We start from the raw sequence: 20,600 nt of genomic DNA, 5'->3' as shown, positions 1-20,600 counted from the left end.
GGGAAAGGGAGGGGAAGGGGAAGGGAAAGGGAGGGGAAGGGGAAGGGAAAGGGAGGGGGAAGGGAAAGCTGATTTGTTGGTGGTTTCAGACATCAATAAATACTGAAACAAAATACTAAAATATTGCCTTTCACATCACGAGATTGATAATACTATTAACATAAATTTAACGATCGTTAATCTCTAACACCTCATCATCTTTATAATCAGTAAAATTATGATTCTCATCCTCAAAAATGTACAATGTACATGTTCATTAAAACTTTAACATACTCCTTCTGTGTCCTGCCATGTTGCATACTATGCTCATGCAATTTTCCAGAATAAGGGACAAGAAATATAAACTTAGATGGGTGTGACCCATCTATCGGGGAACGATGGATGAGAAAATGCTGATGCCATCGCTGGTCGCCTAGAGTCACTAATATCTAATTAAATTAAGATTTGGGTTATGCAAAAAAAGGTGTGAGAACCAAGGCCCTAAGTGGATTCATAAACATTGTCAGATAAGAATGAAAATAATATCATTTATATTTCAGTTTGAATTATCAATTATCACCATCATAATCACTGTCATTATCAATGTTATCAACACAATCAGCATTAATAACATCATAAATGCACTGCAGGTCTTTGGAATTGCAACAGCTTAAAATAAACATTAAATAAAGTAAACTCAAATATATTAAATAATATGCATTTAGCATATAAAAACACTAATATTCAAAATAACACCAATTTTTAGATGTATCTAAATATATTTCTAAAATAACCATGTTTTGGCCAACTCAGACACTGTTGTACGACACAGAATCCCAATGCAATTTATCGTAGAGAGTAGTCTTTAGGTTTAATATTCTACCGAGCCACTGCATGCCCAACCGATGCAAAACTATCGTGTCAGCATTTAACTCAAACTGACCTGACGTGACAACAAATTGCATATTGAGATGTGTCATACGATGCTCTACGAGTTGGCCTTCATGTGCACCAAAAAAATGGACAAAATTCAAACTTTGCAACTTTGCAAACTATGCGATGTTTACCAAACCAAATCTTCAAAAACGGACCTATCGAAAAATGACATGCACAATTGTAAAGACCTAATAAATTTTTGGAATAAAACATACTTGAGTAAAAATCTTTTGTTTTAAGAGTTTTGGTGGCTTAATTCACCTATGGAGTCCAAAAATAAATTTGTTTAAAAAAAAAAAGAAAAAAGAAAAGGTGGGACTAATTAAATTAGCAACTGCACCCTCTAACAAGTTTCAAATTTGGTTGGCCTTCCAATCCAGTCACTTGAAACTCAATTAATTTCTTGAATAAATAATATTTATAATATACATGAAATTGACAAAGATGTACTTCATACATATTCAAATTCGTACGGCTTGTTAAGATGGTATCGCTTGTCCAGTCTTCGTTGTAGAAGCTTTTTCAATTCCGACACCCAAAAAACGGTTGAAGTTAAACAAAGTAAGAAGGCCAGATCTAAAGTAATGAAAGATAAAATAATAATTCCTTAAATAACTACTTCAATTTAAGAAATTAATTATCGATTGATATTGGGGACAAAAAGCTTAAATTGTAAATTACAGCTCAAAAAAAAAAAACAAAAAAAAAAACCCTGTAGTTTTAAATCTAGAAATCTCAATTACAAGTAGTGCCAGGCTGATTTTCCCAACATGGGGAGATGGGGAGGGCAGATCTGGAAAAAATGTGCGACTGCGCGACTGGCGATCAGAGGCATCATTAATATCCCAAAGGTATATTTTGGGGGAAAAAAAATTTTAAAAATAAACTATATAGTTTACAGATAACATTTGGTGCTGAAGGATTTTTATTGAGACATTTTTTATGGTCGGAGGCACAAACATATTTTTTCCAGGCCTGGGGGAGGGAGTGGCCATAAATGGATGGCGCCAGGGCCTCTCTGAACCCCTTGGAGTGTTTTCACCTGACAACTTAGGCATTTGAAAATCTTGTATAATAAATTTTAGAGCCTTATCGTTTGAAAAAGTTACATACAAATTATTTTTTCTCCCTGACAGAACCGTGCCACCATCCCCCTATTGCTGATCTCAATCTGACTGATACTTAGGTAAACAACATCAAGTTGCCTCTCACTTTAAAGTGAAAACAGGCAACTAAAAGGGTAAACCTGTTGAAAAGAGTTACCAAATCCACATATCTATACTACTTGAAATATGAAACCATGAGGTCAACACAAACCACAATAACTTCAAAATACGTACCATACAGGGTGAGTGCCTCTGTTTGGAAGACCCTCTGCAGTGGAGGAAAGTACACAACCATCAGCTGACCAAATATGGACCCTCCTACTGCATACAGGAACATCCGATTGGTCAGAAACCCAACAGTGAAGATTGACTTGGTCTGTATAAAGAATTAATAAAATAATAGGTTTAACTTGTGGACATCAGATCATGAAAAAAAAAACTGGAAATATATAAATTCAATTTTTAATGTTACATGATTGTTGATGAAACTGTTGAGATGAAAAAGTAACACAAGACTTTGTTTATACCTTGTATCGCAAACTTATTTTTTAAAATAACATTTTGCTTTTTCATTAAACAAAGACATCCAGGCAGAGGAGAAAATAGAAATAAAATTTTATTGGTGAATGTAAACAATGTAGTAATGGGATGGTTAAATGCTTTAAATTTATATGATTAGGAAGAAATATACATATCTTATTTTTTAAGATTTCATGGCAGCAATGGGCATAATGAAAATAAAAAAAACTGTTATTTCTGTCTGAAATTTCAATTTTTTCGTGGTGGTGGGTGCGCTAATTGACCAGAAATAAAATTCTATTCTTATTTGAAATCATCATTGTTGGCGGGTGGTAAGTTCACTAAGTAAGACATACAAAGAGTCTCTCCTAAGCTACAAGAAAATAACTTGGACTTTCATCATGTGACACTGTATTGAAAAATAAATTCCCTGACCAATGACCCACTACACATGGAAAACAATTATTTAAGATCTCGATGGCGCCTTCGAACCTCTATGCGTAGAGCCTCAAGGCTTTTCAATTAATTTTTGCCTTACTCCATACGTTTGTTCAAAAACTCATTGTTAACTGCAGGAGGGTCAGATAAATATATTAGTAATTTGTTTTGATTATATATTCATATGTGTCTGTTAGCTTTTGTGAATGTTTAAAATTGTAATTTCAGAAAAGCACAGATAAAATATGATTCTGATTCTGACTGATTTTACCAGTAAATTTTGAAATTCAAAACAACAACTAAAATCAGAAAACATTTAGCAACAACAAATTGATAATATCTTTAAAAAAAATGTCTGAACTTTTACCAACATCATAATCTTGACATGCGCACACTAATAAATCATACTGACAATCAGAGCCAACAGACAAAACAGACAATAAATACAAAATAAAACGAAACATTCTATGGCATAATTGACTGTATAACCTAAACTACAGTATGCCTGCATGGTTTGTTTACATGCTTAAATAAACAGGCAATACATCAAAAGGTCACATTGAATATAAAGTATTCTCTGAAAAAAAAGGGGGGGGGGCAGCACCTGTAGATTATCTCAACATTTTTCTGGCATAAGATCATTACCAGGCACTATAGTGAAAAAAAACATGGCCAGCAATTTGCTATTTGCTACGTCCCATCCAGGAGGAGTATCACCCTCTTATCCTCCTTACAGTACAGAAACCCGTAGTGAATCCAGCCCCTATAAGGCCTTGTGGATTGGCAAATATTTATTATTATTATTATGCTAATCATTACTGGTTGTATTAGTGATGGGTGGGGTGAACAAGGCAAATGATCCCTAGCAAACTCGACCAAATGATCATAAGTTTTACAATCACTTGATAGGCCTATAGCACCACAAACTATATTTTACGCAAGATTGGTTTTTTCCACTGCCGGCCAATTGCCTTTCATTAGTCATGAAGAGAGATGCAATGAAAGCCATAGCACAATTTACATTGTGTAAAGGATCCCTATCCATTCAACTACACTAGCATGCTACAAACACAAGAGGCCACCATAAGAGGTCCTAACGAACTAAGCTGCCACATGTCTGCAAGGCAGCAGTAGCTACAAGAAATTCGCAGAACCAGGGGCCGACTAGAGCTTTGGTCCGGGTCCAAGAATAAAAAATCGGATTGAAATAGGGATTGGCAAATGTATGTTTCTTATAAATGTGATTTTTTGAATAAATAAACCTGAATACTGAAGTAAACATTTGAAATGTTTGAACTAAAGAGAATGTCGTTAAAGGCATATAAAGAAATGATTAATTTGACCCCAGGCAAATGTTTTCCCTCCCTCTATTAATATCATGACTAAGTATCATACAGGGTGTGTGAGAATCAAAAAGGTCAATACATCACTATATGATGTGTCATAGTGCAATCACGGACCTAATCGTTTATAGCTCAATTCCATTACAAGGGGACAATTTTTAATGGTAGAAGTTTAAGGACAAGATACCAAGGTGTTTTATATAGGTGAACAACCTGAAATGTATTGAACACATATATATAAAAGTATATGACAAGGGGTTAATGACCCCTAATAAATATATAGTGAATGACCAATGGGTAGTGGGAGTTTTATGTCAATTTTGAAATATCAAGTGCAGCACATACTAAGAGCAGGTACTGATAGCATTGGGCCAATGCAGTTCTACGAAATCCATGAAGTGACGCGCGATAGATCATTTTTAACGACGATCTACTCACACTGCCAACAAGTGTCATGTGATGATTTCACCTGCATATGTGACAATGACAAGACAGGTAAAATAATATAAAATATTATCAAGATTACCTTTATATATAAATTTTGTACTGTTTGCATTATAAATGTTATGCTAAATTTGATTTAAAATTTATAATTATACTAACAAAACAAAATAAAGTTAGAAATGCTTCCTTAGGATTAAATATATTTAAATTCACATATGATGTCATCACCAAATAAATCTACAATAATCATATGAAAATAAATAATTGAAATCAATAATCATACTATATAAAAAAATCAATCCGTTTTATTGACTCCTCCCACAGGCATCTTAATGCCAACTCAGACAGCATCGTACGACACAGCCTAATGCGATTTGTTGTTGCGTCAGGTCTGTGTGAGTTAAACGCTGACGCGATAGGTCTGTATCAGAAATAGTTGCGTCAAAGAATAGTAAACATGTTTAATAACAACCGATAGACTACATTGTGCGACGCTGTCTGAGTTGGGCTTTTTACACACTATCAATCAAAATAAAGTTATGAATATTCATTAAGCCTTTGCGATCGCTCACCTGGGACCTACTGCTAAGGGCGTTGAACATGTCAAATAATACAAAGCATGTGAAAGTCATGGTGGTATCACGAGGGGTAATATTGTTATCTTGCATCTGTGAAAGATAATTAATAAATAATCATCTATATAAAGGAATATAATATTTAATCAATACATAATTAAATTAATGAAAAAGATTATACTACAGCTAGGAAGAATTATAAGCAAAAGTAGCTTTTCTCACCTCTTTCCAAAATACAAAGAGCGTTCCCATGACGATAATAGCGGCAGAGATGAGAACGTTGATGATAAGGGAGCGTGTTATCATCGGCTCCTTGACTTTTCTTGGTGGCTGACGGATCACATCTTTGTCAACGGGTTCAACCCCAAGACTGTCAATTAATCAATCAGAGAATGATACAGTTTATCATGAATTGTGTATTGCTATCAATTTTTTAATTCACCAATCGAAGTATCATCATATTATGAACGTCTGTATAGAATATAGTACAATGACATACTGTACACAACTATACATAAATCAATCAATAACTTATGTTTTATGTTTATATTTAAAAAATATGGTTGAAAATAGACCCTGATACATGCAATTTAAAATCGAAAATTAGCTTATTTTGGAATACTATGCTTCCCTCTGCCCTATCCCCCCACCGCCCAAGGTTAGTTCATTTTAGAATATAAATTACATATTTTTTAAACTAAATTATTATGAATAACAAGAAAAATTCAATAAGATTTATAATCAATAATAATAGCCAAACTATGATAAAAAAAATGCATGCTCTTTTTTCAGTTGAACCATTTCAAAAGCATTCAAGAATGCTGTATTGCAGGCAGTTTTACTCAGCCAGTTTAACGACCACTTAAGTGATACAGACCAATAAAACATGGCTAAAAGCATACAATTTACGATCGATACCTTGGCCTGTGCTAGGCCAAGGTAGCAGTTAGCAATGATATGAAGGAGTGCTTACTTTACTAAGTTAACCCCGCAAAGAACACACACACAGACACACACCAATATCATTTTGTGTTCTGTTTTAAATGAGTAGACAAAGGGCAAGTAAAGAAGATGTATTACTTATAACTTTCTAGCAAAAAAAATAGATATTTTTGTTTTAAAAAATATGTCCCCTGAATCTGGAATATATACTATAATTCTCTGGTTTAAGCAAACTCATTTGAACATAAAATTGGGTTTGGTAGATGAGCTTGTAACACAAAGGACCAGAAAATTCAAATAATTGAATAGTGAGAATGCATAATTCAGATAAGACAGGCATTTCTAGCCTAGGCCTCAATATATAGTCCTGCCTATGGCCTAGACTAACAAAGAAGATCTAGGGAGGCTTAGGTTCCCCTGGACTAGTCATAATACCATCATGAATGTTAATAACAGAGTTTAAAAAAACAACAACTCTGAATCATATACATTTAAATAATGAACTCGAAAGAGCAATACCTTTGAGCTGGTGGGCCATCCATTATAATGTTAATCCACAAAATCTGCATAGCATTCAAAGGGTTGGGAAAGTGGAGCACAGTTGACAAGGCAACAAGGGTTAAAGCTGCAATACTCCTGCAAGAAAGAAAAAAAGACATTTTCAATAATTTTATGAAACACAGACTATTAAGGAATAGTTCATACCAACTAATCATCTAATCAAGTAATTAATTAATCAATCAATCCTTGTTATCAATCAGCCAACCAATCACATTGGTGTAGGATAGGGTGTGGGGCGCAGGTGTTGGGTGCTGTGGACAAATGGACCCCCCCACCCATGGTGGCAAATTGGTCCGACTAAGTGGGTTATAAATATAAAATACCACTGGGTTTTCATTAGAATAGGGATTTAGTTTTAAATTTTGAATTTTCACAATCACACAGGCTAAAACCAGCCTACAATCCTGAACCATCCAATGAAGTAATCAATCAATCAATCAATTATTAAACCAATAAATCATAATTTAACCTCCTAGTAAACACAGATGTCATTTGAGAATAAATTAATAAAGATTTTTTTTTAAAATATCTAATGAGTATCATCAAAACTAATGAAGTAGACCCCGAAATTTAAATATTTAAACACTTACGTGCTTAATTGGAATCTAACAAAGTTCTTTATATTATAGTATATTGCTTTGCCTTCTTCAATGGCCGACATGATGGTGTAGAAGTCATCGTTAACAAGTATCATATCAGCTGCCTCTTTGCTCACATCCGTACCCGTCTGACCCATTGCTATACCGATATCAGCCGTCTTAAGTGCGACAGCATCATTTACCCCGTCGCCGGTCATACCGACAACAAGATTGTTCAGTTGCAGGGCCTAGGAAAAATTATGTGATATCAAAAATTAATGAGTTTTAGAATTATAGAAACATTTTTCTAGAAATTCAAAGTGTAATGGAGGACAAAGCCAACTGGAAGTCCACCATTGAACAGGGTCAGATATTGACTCGATCTTAGTATAAGTATTGATGTATTAAACAATTTGCATACAATATTCAATCCTTTACAATATATTAATTACGGAATTTAATTAAATTAAAAATTAATTACTGTATCACTCTCTTACCTTTATTATTTTTAACTTGTGACTTGGACTTACTCTATAAAATACTGAAATCTGGAAGAAGACATAATACCAAAAAAAAAAAAAAAATCGCCCATATTAACAATTTACTTTATAAGTACCTATATATAAATAGCTTCATATATGAATATGTGGAAGTGATTGGTGTAGCTGTTATAATTCTGTCGTTTCAAATCATGGGTTCAAACCTCACACTGTACATTTGTTTATATCTTTGGGCAAGGCACTTTACCTACATTTGTCTTTCTCAATCTACATGAGTATAATTTGGTACCTCATATGATGAGTGTGTTTTATACTGAATGTTAAGTTTTCTAAATGTTTGGTAATGTGTCTTTTGTATGACTTTTACCTATGTGCCGTAAATTGCAGGCTACCAATGCAGTGATGGCTATTTTCCCAGCATAGGTTGCTTGTTTTTTTTTTTTAGTTCACTTTCAAAATTTATATAGGAAAAATTTAATGATTTAATTATCTTTTTGATACAATGTGTTTTAATTCACATTTAGTTCCCTTCCTTTAGATGGTGCCAAATATTTATACTGGAAATTGGCTAATACCTTTATTATCTAATGAACATTGAGCAGGATTTTATGTATATGTATTTCTTTATTTCTTTTCTGAATAAAGTGATTATTGATGATATCTATGCTGAATTTGCATGCATGGCTAGAAGTTCTCTACAGGGACAAAAAGAAGTTACACATCATGTATGATAACTGTTTCCAATGACCAGGCAGTAGAGTATCATGGGTTGGGTGTGGTGAGGTGATAGGCAAAGATGGAGAGAGTAATGGCTATGTTCAGACTTGGAGATAAGTTGGGCTTGAGTTAAGCCGGGCTTACCTTTAAGCCCGGCTTAACTTTGCCGGGCGTTCAGACTAGCGGGATTAGCCAGGCGAGAATTTGCATAATAATGAACCGCAACCAGGCAACGTGTTTCAAAACATTGCTCGCGAAACGTACGCTTGCTCACAGTGTACGCAATTGAATGCTGATTGGTCATTTTGTCACCCGAAGTCAATGCAAGACCCCCGCAACGATTAAAGCTCGGCTTAGAAAAGTTAAACATGGTGGCGCGCCAGGCCTAGTTACTATGGGAACACAGCCCGGCTTGAGATAAGCCACTGGCAGGTGGATAAGCCCAGTGAGTTGAGCCGGGTTTAACCACCTAGTCTGAACTAGGCCAATGAGAAAGATAAAGCGATATGTGATGCTTTTTAACTACTAAAGTGTAGTTTTATTGCTTAGCAAATTTCCAGTGGGCTGCGTAGGGATTATACATTTTTTAGAGAGAAGGGGAAGCATACATCTGTTTAAACAATATTTGCAATATTTGGAAGCATTTTAAAACATTTAGTCTTGGAAAGTCTTACATCAAATCAAAATTTTTATTTTATGTTTATCATGATATAAATACATCTGATGCTAATCTTTCTGTCCAGACTTTACCTGGTTAATAATTTCTGAAAGCTCCATAATCTCCATATCTTCCACCTCATCCCCTGATAAAGATTTACAACCTTCTGCATAGAGGCCAAGCCTACTTCCTGCAACAAAAATAGAATAGTTGTGGTTTAGCAGGTGTAATTAATTTTAAGTGGTAGCTATTAACTTATGGCACATTGATAACTGCAACTTTGATCCAACTGGTGTGATGCTTCTGCAGGAGTTTTATCGATCATATATCCAGATTTGGATTTTTTGATCATCGTGATCCACATTTTATGAACAATTTGATGCAATCTATAAAACTAACACTAGTGAAATTTTAAGTGAAGATAAAATAAAATTTATTGTCCAAGTAAGACAAGCTTTTTTGTTGGCAGTAAAATTGAAAAAAGGTTAACACTGTAACATTATATACAAATCGGAACATAACATAAAACCTTAAACTGTTTAAAAATGGTAAAGTTCAGGGGTAGCCATTGAAAGTATGTCATGTACTTCGAATGAACTTCGGTATGTTACTCAAGGCCAAAAAAATAAATAAAATTGCTGTATAACCCTGTGCTTGGCAAAATGCACTGTAGTATATTCTAGGCCCAACAAGGCTAGGCCCAGCCAAACCTGTCAAAAGTTAAGGTTGTGGGACACAGAAGACCTAGCAATGTTTTAATGTAGCACAGTAATTTCTATGTCTGGGGAAAAAATGTTGATTGGCTAATAAAGTAATAAGTGCACCGACGAGTAGCAGCCATTAGTAAACATTGGCGGCTCTACTCAGAGCTACAGCCCCCCCCCCCCAGTCGGGGAGGCCTTGCTCCCCCTTGTCGGGAAGGGAAGAAAAACTACAATTCGTCGGGGAGAAAAAAACATTAAACAAAATTATATGTATTTTGTACATATTAAGACTCTAAAATCGATTAAATAAGCCTTTGGAAACCCCTAAATTGTCTTATTTTCGGGGGACTACGTCCCCTGGACCACTTTCAAAAGGTTTTTTTAGCAAAGCCTGACCATGCCCACTTTTTTCTCGCTGGGGACATCAGCCCCCTGTCGGGGACCTTGAGCCCCCGTCGGGGAAATCCTGGTAGCGCCATGGTTAGTTAACTAAAAAATTGCTTTTAGGAAATATTTTCACACACTAATGGTAATTTTGGGTCAGTTGTTTTACAACAACATGCTCAAAACTTACCAGTAATTGCTTGTAATACTAATGATTTATTTAGTGTACAATCTGATTTATAACTCCACAGCAACACAGAATGTTGCTGTAAAAACTAATCATCTTCCACGCCTGTTGGCAACCAATCAAATTCAATGTAATAGAGATATTCATCGCTTTAGTATTAAGAATTTTGACATTATGGGATTAATAATCACAATGTGAGCGGCATTGGAAGAAGAAATGGACCTTACCGCTAAGCCCCGCCCCTTGGATATTGTTGCCAAGGTCCCCAAAAATGACAGTTTAAAAGCATACACACACACATGCATTAGTGAAACATGTTTGTAGGACACGTGCATATTCCCGACACTGTTTTGATTGGTCAGTTGAAAAGTTCGATTCACACCTGGAAAGGTCTATAAATCTACTTTCTTCTTTCCACCCAGAAGCGTAAATGGGAACCTAGCATTGGTCTCCCAGGAAGTTCGGGTTAGAGGTCACGATATAATGTATAATACCTCAAGTGATTGATTTTGTATTTAATGATACAGGTGACACAATAACTATATTATTCTTATTACATACCAATGGCGGTGGCCGTTTCCTCTGAGTCACCCGTCACCATCTTAATTGCTACGCCACTGCCAATCAACGTCTCAATGGACTCGCGGACGGCTGGCCGCGGGGGGTCTATTATACCCACCATCCCACAGTATGTTAGTTCATCTGATTCTCTACCAAAGGCTAAGGCTAGCACTGGAAAATAAAGCAAAAAAAGTAATTCTTTAAACATTCAGCCTTTAAAGACAAAGCATCTATCTTGATCCACAGATAAGATAAACACGGTATTATTACAAACTGTTTTCAAAAAAGCAATAAAAGCCCCCAAAACTAAAATATAAATTTGAATTATTTATTTAAAAGAACCACAAATATTTAATCAACTTTAGGTAACTCTGGACAAAAAAAAAAATCAGTTTTCAACATTTTACATACATTTTACTACAAATGTCCTTACATTTAAGAAATTTAAGTACAATACAGTACTAAAAGACTGTCGTCATGGTATTAGTGAAACGTCTGTTAACACGTTTGCTAGCATGCATGGAAATACAGTACTTGTGTTATAGCACAGGTTGCAAAGTGTGGTTCGCAGGCCACCTAACAGTGATTTTTTTGTGGCCCGCAAAAATAAATTAAAAAACCCTATGTGTGCAGCCTTCTAACTACCTTTGGCTAGAAAAGACCTTGTCTTTTACAGCTCGAAACTGATCATCTGTAAAAAGGTAGGTCTTTGGAAGCGCACTGGTAACATAAAAGTTTTGGTGTGGTCCACCAATGGCAGCTCAGAATGTACGTAATAATAATAAAAAAAAAAACAAAATTTTTAATGCAATTGGAAAACCATTACAAGGCAAAATTTAGATTTTGTTTATATTTGAAATTATCATTCGGCAGGTGGTGGGTTTCCACAATTATGTTAAAAATATTCACGGCTTACACATAAAAAGATCGAATATGTCCCCAATATAAAAACCGAAAGGTCCACTGATTAATCTCAGATAAGATAGTATAATACATACTCAAAGTATCGAAATGAACGCCATCGTGTCGGAATTCAATATTTCGACATTAATTATGTCACCATCAGGAATCAATACAGGAATGCAATAGGTCCCCAATATAAGAATGCAATATGAAATCTCAATGATGTTTCTTTTGTTGGGTGTTTCAAAGATTTATTACAAGTGTCTATATACCAGGATATAAATAACATAAATCTTTCACAAAATCTGTTATGATTGTTTTGATCTAGTAAATTAATTTATAACACACTCTTCATAATCTATGAATTGTTTATAAATACACACTTTACTTTAAGTGGTTCCAGGATTGCTTTATGAATTGGGTACTTGAGTCGTTGAATTGGGGTGATCTGCTGTTGCTATGATCGTTATGCATGTACTTGATTTTTCAAATGAGTTTGGACTTTGAAACAAAGTAATCTCTCTTAGGGGTAGATGATTTTCTAATAACGACCTGTAGCTGTGGTTAATTGGTCAATTTTGAATCCATCAAGCATAACTTGACTTGTTAATTTTTTTCATTACTATGCCATTTTGATGAAACATGGCTTGAGAATCCTAAACACATAGTATAGTGCATAGTTATGAATATAATACTACATAATTAAATGGAAAATTAAATATATTATTTTAAATACGTACCTTTTAATTATATAAAATTGCAAAAATGGTTTAGTTGATCGGACTTGATTTAATTATAAATCACATATATTATAAAGAGGACAATTTTGGTGATGACAACCATAATGAATTAATGCAACAATTAATATCAATAACATTAATATTGATGACAATGGTAGTGGTGAGCATGAGGGTGCATGATGATGATGGTGATAATGATGAGTTGATGATAATGATATGATGATAGTGGTGAGGTTGATGATGATTAATGATGATAACAATGATAATGGCATTTTTGACGAATCAAGGATGTATTTCAAACACACTTTGATCATTACAAGGCCCGACACGGCAGAACTAGGGCCCAAGGTCCTGGCAAAAAAATACCGATTAATACTTCGTATTACGAGGTATTAATCGGGGCCCCCAGGGGCCGACCATAACAGATATGGTCGGCCCCTGGGTTTAGCCAGTTAAACTCATAAGTGTTGCATGATTGATAATATTCTACACTGAATTATAATCTCTGTTGATCATGAGCATACCTCCTTCTATACTTTGCATAATCAACAGAAAACTATGGAAAGTGCAAACAATAGAGGGAGCCCTACATCTATGTATAACTATCAGACAGACAAGTCACATGATATAAACAGTAGTTGACCAGGTGTTGGGCAGCCCTTGATAAGGTGCTATTAGCCTCACGTATTATAAATACATTATGATTGTTATAAGCCGTTCAAATAGCCTACTAAAGACCCACTTCAAAATTACAATGCCATAATCATATACCACTCAATGGCCCTCTGCATTGTCTGATATCACTTTGAAACTTGGATTTTATTTGGTTATGATTTTGTTTATGGAGGCATCATGCTGGGAACCTTGATAAGATGCTGTAAAATAATGTAATAAATAGTTTTCCAACAGGGTGCATAAAATAATTATCTATTTATTTTATTTTTTATTTATTTGATATAAAATACTCAAAATGCAACAAAGGTTGAAAAACTTTGGAACTTACAAAATGAACATATGAAATATGATGAAGGTTGTTCATAATAATATTCAAAGCCTTAATATGTTCTTATCTTTATCATTTTCTATTTAGGAATATTTTAATAATATGATATAAGATAGGATTGAAAAGCAACCATCTTAACCACCAAGCTTTTGTAATTTCTCATTCAATATAATTCTTATTCAAGGTCCTTTAAGTGAGCATTATGATTTTGATATGGTGTGGTGATGACTGTTTTCTTAGCTTAAGGCTTAGGTAGAATATATTTCAAGGTCTTTATTCTCAATTTCTTGCTTGATAGCAATGCAATTCAATTTATATTTATTGATGATTTACTTTTCTTCATATAAAATTGGACATTATATTTATTTCAGTAAGGGTAAATTTTATGATTCGAAAAACTTACCTCTTAATCCTGTGCTTCCAAGGTAATTAGCCTGGCGACGGAACCTCTCCTTATCTTCTTTGGTTAGCATTTTAGAATAATTTTTATAATTATATGAGGTACAATTTTTTAGTATTTGCTCTATTGCCCCCTTTACAAAGTACATCGACCCCTCTTGAGGTCGCATCATAGATATGCATTTCACCGACATTGTTTTTGTTTCCGAGCTGAAAGGCTTCTCTTCTATACGAGTGTACTCATCGCGTAAATGACTTAATCGCAACTATGAGAATAAAAAATACGAGGAAATGATTAAAATAGTGTTCACAACTTGAATCAAATTGTGTATTTGAAAATATTGCTAAGTTATATTTTTATAATTAAGGTTGCATTAATACATAAAATTTTTGGTATACCTTTTGAGCAAATGATATGAGAGCGCCCTCAGTTGGCTGGCCAAGTAAACTACCCTGTTGAATTTCAGCATTATTGCACACAGTGGCAATCTGTAAAACAACAAAGACTGCATTAAGCCCTGCACAGACTATCAAATTATTTTTGATAAAAACATGACATGCCTAAATATGGTCATGATGACATCACATCATGACCATATATAGGCACATCATGACTATATATGGGCACATCATGACTATATATGGGCACATCATGACTATATATGGGCATACAACAGTCTTTTGTCAAAGAAAATTTGATAGTGCAGACAGAGGTTTATAAAATACATACAGGTCTCCCTCCAATGAAAGACCAATGCAATTAAGGACCACCTCCAATTAAAGACCACTATTCTGTGGTCCCAAATTAACAAATATCTTTTATCTTTATTATTCTAACTAGAGACCAAAGCTGCTAAAGACCATGAAAACCTGGTCACAAAAGTGGTCTTTAATTAGAGGGAGACCTGTATATCTTAAAGAGGTTTGAGGCACATTTTTGTAAAGCTCCTTTCCAGAATTAATAGAAAAACCAACACAAAATTTATCAGTTGTTTATCTTTAGATGCAAATTTAGATATATCTGAATTTCAAAATGATCTTACTAAAGTTGTACTCAACCAGATTGAAGAACAAAATAAAGCTTATATAGTCATCGATCTAAATAATATCAATAACTGAATTTTCATTTTCTTTTAAGAATTATTTTTTTCAGAACAGTTCACATATTACAAAGACATAAAAATGAAAAATCAATAAACTGCTTATGTAGGATAAATATACTTATATCATAAAATGAAATACAACATTTCAAAATGTTTATGGATGTTATCTTACCTCGGCTAATCGAGCTATTGAAGAATTATTGTAACCCCTAACGACCTGTCCGTCGTATATTACATCGCCATTCCCGTTGTAACCAACACCAGTTACCTATAAAAAAATATGTATTTATTCATTTTTATTTATTTATTTTTAATTTTTCGACAAAAGATGTAATAAACATACGTACTGTAATGAAATGTTAATTCAAAGATAAGAAATTTAAATAAAGATCATTGATTTTTGGGAAAAAAAATGTCTTTGTCCAGTCATTCCATTCTCCATCTTAATTCACATATATCCTCTAGTGGTGAAGGCACAACTGGATATCTTTTATTAGACATTCAATTATATGTACATCACCCCCACTGGTGGCAGAGGGGGTGTAGCCTTACCTCTGCATGGCAGTTATCAGACGTATATACTGAGGTGACAGTCATTTCATTTTTGGTGAGCGTACCTGTCTTGTCTGAACATATCACATTTACACAACCTGTAAATATAGTAAGAATGGAGTCATTTTGGGTGTGGTTAAATTTATAATTATCACTCCATCAAGGGACAAGTTGCTCTTCTTACATCTGACCTCTTATGATTTAAAAAAAAATTTTTAGGGTCAGGTCACTTCCTATGCTACACATGCTCATAGGGGTTTTAGGGCCAAAAGGTCAGGTCCCCTTAGGCTCACCTTATTAGAAGCAGACAAGACTAGTTCTATAGAAAAAAATATATAAATGTTTCCTGTACACCATATAGATAGTTTTGAAAATAATTGTTGTTTTTTTAAAAGAAAAATAATATTTAAAATTGGTATTATTAGAATTTAGATATTTGTAGGTCAAGTTAGCCTTCTATGAAATCACTAAAAATTCTTTTCATTGTAGAGCACTTGTTCTTTCAGTTGTTTTTTTTAATCACAACTTACCTAATGTTTCAACGATGGGAAGTTTCTTTACAATTGCATTTCTCTTGGCCATTCTCATTACCCCTAAGGCTAGGGTGACAGTCACAACTATAGGTAGACCCTCAGGTATGGCTGCTACAGCCAGGCTGCAAGAGAGGAAAAACGTCACAAAATATACCATTAAAATTGAATACAATTTTATATACAGAACTTGTCAGACAAAAAAAAATTTTAAAAACAATTATTTAAACTGAATATATCCAAATTTGTCTCAGAATAGCTTAAGATGGCCCAAAATTTCCCAATTTCTCTTGGACCTCCAATACATTTTTAACTTTTGACCCTCACAGGGGCCTGGTGGCTCTGCTGGCCTCCACCATAAATTTTTAGACCTCTTGTTGGACAGTCCTAGAGTTGCCACTGAAAGCATAGAGGCATAATCTTCAACATTCATGAGAGCAGATACAAGGAAGAATAATTTATCATGAAATGGATGGAAACTGAAATTATAAATTATGTTCATATATAAATAATGCATACATACTACAAACTATATTTGAATTAGATGAGATGTAATATAAGAAATATATGCAGTACATCAGACATTTGTTATTATTATAAACTTTACACATCGGCCGTTTCTGTAGCCAACCTAGTACCATGATGCAGCCAATAATGGCAAATGAATAGATAGATAGCTGTTTGCCTAGGATACCCATGCTCTTCTGCAGTGGTGTCTTGGGAGCCTAGAGGGAAAAAAAGAAAAAGGAATGAGGATGAAAACATGGTAGTTAGCAGGGACATATAATACCTGGGATAGCCATTTCCATTATTTTTACTGGGTTTTCAAATGTTTTTTTTTTTTTTTTGTGTCAGTTTTTCAAAAAATACTGTAAAATTTCTACATGATAATATTAATTATGAGACCTTGGTATGCAATAACTATAGATAGTATTTATTTGTGCATGTTTGTGTTTTAAGCTGGTGTAATAAGTTACAGTTACACTGGAGATCTAAATTGATAGTGATTTATTATTTTGGCAATCCCTTGCTTAAGATATTTTTTTGCTTACACTTTAAGCATTTCAATACTTTTCTGTTTAAAATACTGTATATGATTTTATTGATTACCTGAAAATAAAATCTCTTTATTCATTGAACAATAATTCATTAAGGTATTATAGACATCACCAGAAAAAGCAATTTGTATATGCATGTTTGTATATTAGAATTTTTTTTCATCAATGTCTCTCTTATATTTTAATCCATTAACTCCGAGTCAAATCACCGAAATAATTAGTAAGCGTATCAAGGGAATACATGAAAGACTATCCCTGTCAATCAACAGACATCTTGCGTTATTAGAATCGCATAGAGTAATCAAACCATAATAATTGCTGCACATCTCAGGACAGAAAGAGAATGATATTAAAATACGAGTACTATCTTAAGCTGATCCATCTTCCATGGCTAGAATTGTCATTACAAATAATATAATGTGATTGGTCACGTAAGATACTTTTCATTTATGAGTGTATGGTAGTGTTACACGAATTATGATGACATTGCCATATTGGCTTGGGAAAGGGAAGACGGTTATTTGAGGGGGGGTGTCTATTTGAGGGAGGGATTAATGCTAGGGAGGCATTTTTTTGGAGTAAAATGGATACGTATAGTACAAATGACCTTTAATTTCTAATGTTGAAGTACGACACATAATTACCATTATTGCGTGATCAGAGAGCAGTTGATCGCAACCAGGTTAGAAAGGTTAGAAGAAATGTAATTCTACTGGAGTAGAACATTAAGAGAATGGGTTGAGATAGATGTTGATTCTATTAGTTATGTCTACATTCATTCTTTTTGGGGAGGGGGGTCAGTGGCAGATTTAGAGGGGGGCATAAGGGGTGTACTCCCCCTCTATTTTTTGTAAAAAAAGAATTGTGTAAAGTTTATCAGAAAATTACCAAGGAAAATAGCAAAAATCAATCAAATATAACATCTAATTAAAGGTGCTAAAGATTTAAGGGAGATTAACTCCCTTGCATCCCTACCAGAGGCTCTTTCCTGACATTTCCACTTAGTTCGCACATCCACTCCCCCTCTTTTTTGCGAGGCTGGATCCGCCCCTGGGGGTGCATTTAATCAAGGAAATAATAAATGCCGCAGTCATCTATTTGAGGGAGGCATTTATTTCAAATGAGGATCTGGATGGGGCATCTATTTGAATAAATACGGTATATCTCTGAAGGGTCTAACATTGGGTTTCATATTCAGGACATCAATGGATTTTTACCTCTTCAGCTTGCATCATTTTAAACACTTCACCGAATTTAGAGTTCTCTCCCGTACCAATGACAATGCCCTACAAAAAAAAAAAAAAAAAATCAAAGATAAAGAATTGATTTATTTTTGCTGCTACACTCCATGTTATGGTTATAATTATTGAAATTATGCAATGTACTGTATTTTCTAGATAAGATTACTAAGACTTTAAACCCATGATTATTGATTTCCATATCAGGCTCACTAGATGGTGTTACATGATACATTAGGTGGGTTTGATTGCCACTCGCATCACTTGCATGATTTTCTTTTTCCAAGTATTTGGTAACGTACTGAGCATTCAGTACGATAACATGTCAGGTAGGGATAAACATTATTCTTATTCAACAAATGTGGCAAACCAGTCACTCGTCACAAATCGTGTTTCAGAGATAATGGCCAAAACATGCTGAAATGTCAAAATTTTTTAAATCTATTTTATTACACTAATCTAACCTTCTATACATCATGATAACTGTTATTTTCCCCAATTTCAATGTTAAAACAACAATTTTTAAAAAAAGTTGGTGATGGTTTCTTCCTAAGAAATGCCCGAAAACATAAACTTTAAAGGCTGATTGCTCAAATATTGTTCTTTAAACAGCTGTAGGTTGAAACACTTGTAACTTCATAAGGAAATATCGGATTTAAATGATTTTTTTTACCATTTTATAACTCTCATTTTAATCTCAAACCTTGTATTAATAACTAAAAATTAATTTATGCGACAAGTGACTGGTTTGGCTTGTCTTTGCCACAAACACTGTACAAGTATTATTTCAAGCAAGACACGGAAGTAAAAAAAATCAGTAACAAAAAATATACTATAAATAAACAAATTTATATTTTATACATATACAGTACCTTTCCCCTACCACATCGAACAAGGGTTCCCATATAGGCAATATTTTTCTTAGTGGTGTGGTGTCCATTACCACCTACTGGTTGTGTTAACTCTGTTTTGCTACTCTGCTTGGTCTCGCCAGTGAAGCTGGACTCATCTATAGCTAAGTCCACAGCCTGAAAATAGAAGGTATTATTGTGAATGGGGAGATATTGGTATTTTTTGGGGTTATGGAATATCAGAGAGGAACTGATCATAACATAGCCTTTAATATCACTTCAGGAAAATGCAGTAGTTTGTGTTCACGACAGAACAAACATGTCTATGATGAAAATGATGATGAGGATGGTGACCATGACAATATTAATGGTAATATAAATCATCATAATTATTCATAAATAATTATAATACAAAATGCTAGATATAAATAATATACATCAAATTAAACACTAACTTAAATCAAACAAATGAATTATCATGAAACCAGCGTGTTTCAAGTGTCACTCACCTCTATTAGCCGGATGTCGCTCGGGACACGGTCACCTATGCTCAGTTGTACAGTATCACCTGGAACCAGCAGTCGTGCAAGAATCTCACACAATTCGCCATCACGTATACTGTAAATTTCAGAAGCATTTTATTATTATTAATACACATATGAGTAGATAATTACATATAATAATGCAGTGAGGTTGACACATGGCCAAGTTCGATCAGAGAATTCTCTCAATTCAGAAGTTGTCGCTGATCACACCACCTGGTCTCGCCTGATACACTCACTTTTTAGATTTTGTGAGACAAATATCTTCCAATTTCATTCAGTACATAAATACATAACATGATATCCTTTTTAACTTGCATTTAACAATACAATATTATTGTTCTTTAAAAGAACAAGGAGTTGAAACGTATAAACACGTATAAATCCTGAGTAGATTTGAGTTGCACTAAACAGACAATGGGTCTCACAGAATACACATGCCTCACAACTAACTGTACAGCTTTTCAACCAGTGGCGTATCTAGAAAAGTCTTGAAATGGGGGGGGGGGCTGATGTGGGACATGAAGGGGAAGGGGGGGGGCCTCGATG

General features: G+C 34.2%; 1 protein-coding gene across 1 annotated transcript in view; it reads right to left on the bottom strand.

The window, feature by feature from the left end:
* Positions 1–20,600, bottom strand: part of LOC117117097 (calcium-transporting ATPase type 2C member 1-like) — a 47,829-nt gene that overhangs the window by 6,778 nt on the left and 20,451 nt on the right. The window contains exons 7-24 of the mRNA XM_033261284.1: positions 20,019–20,127; positions 19,531–19,686; positions 18,638–18,706; positions 16,955–17,087; positions 16,363–16,497; positions 15,833–15,930; positions 15,453–15,548; positions 14,577–14,666; positions 14,182–14,443; positions 11,133–11,303; positions 9,389–9,486; positions 7,919–7,969; positions 7,434–7,669; positions 6,802–6,918; positions 5,563–5,710; positions 5,338–5,433; positions 2,256–2,397; positions 1,373–1,491 (exon numbers count right to left, since the gene is read on the bottom strand). Coding sequence (XP_033117175.1) covers positions 1,373–1,491; positions 2,256–2,397; positions 5,338–5,433; positions 5,563–5,710; positions 6,802–6,918; positions 7,434–7,669; positions 7,919–7,969; positions 9,389–9,486; positions 11,133–11,303; positions 14,182–14,443; positions 14,577–14,666; positions 15,453–15,548; positions 15,833–15,930; positions 16,363–16,497; positions 16,955–17,087; positions 18,638–18,706; positions 19,531–19,686; positions 20,019–20,127 — 2,326 coding nt within the window. The remainder of the gene's footprint in view (positions 1–1,372; positions 1,492–2,255; positions 2,398–5,337; positions 5,434–5,562; positions 5,711–6,801; positions 6,919–7,433; positions 7,670–7,918; positions 7,970–9,388; positions 9,487–11,132; positions 11,304–14,181; positions 14,444–14,576; positions 14,667–15,452; positions 15,549–15,832; positions 15,931–16,362; positions 16,498–16,954; positions 17,088–18,637; positions 18,707–19,530; positions 19,687–20,018; positions 20,128–20,600) is intronic.

The sequence above is a fragment of the Anneissia japonica genome, unplaced genomic scaffold, assembly GCF_011630105.1.
Source record: "Anneissia japonica isolate Jap-2015-1 unplaced genomic scaffold, ASM1163010v1 scaffold287835_len3118868_cov185, whole genome shotgun sequence".
In the NCBI taxonomy this organism is placed as follows: domain Eukaryota; kingdom Metazoa; phylum Echinodermata; class Crinoidea; order Comatulida; family Comatulidae; genus Anneissia; species Anneissia japonica.
This window is presented reverse-complemented; position numbering and strand designations above follow the sequence as displayed.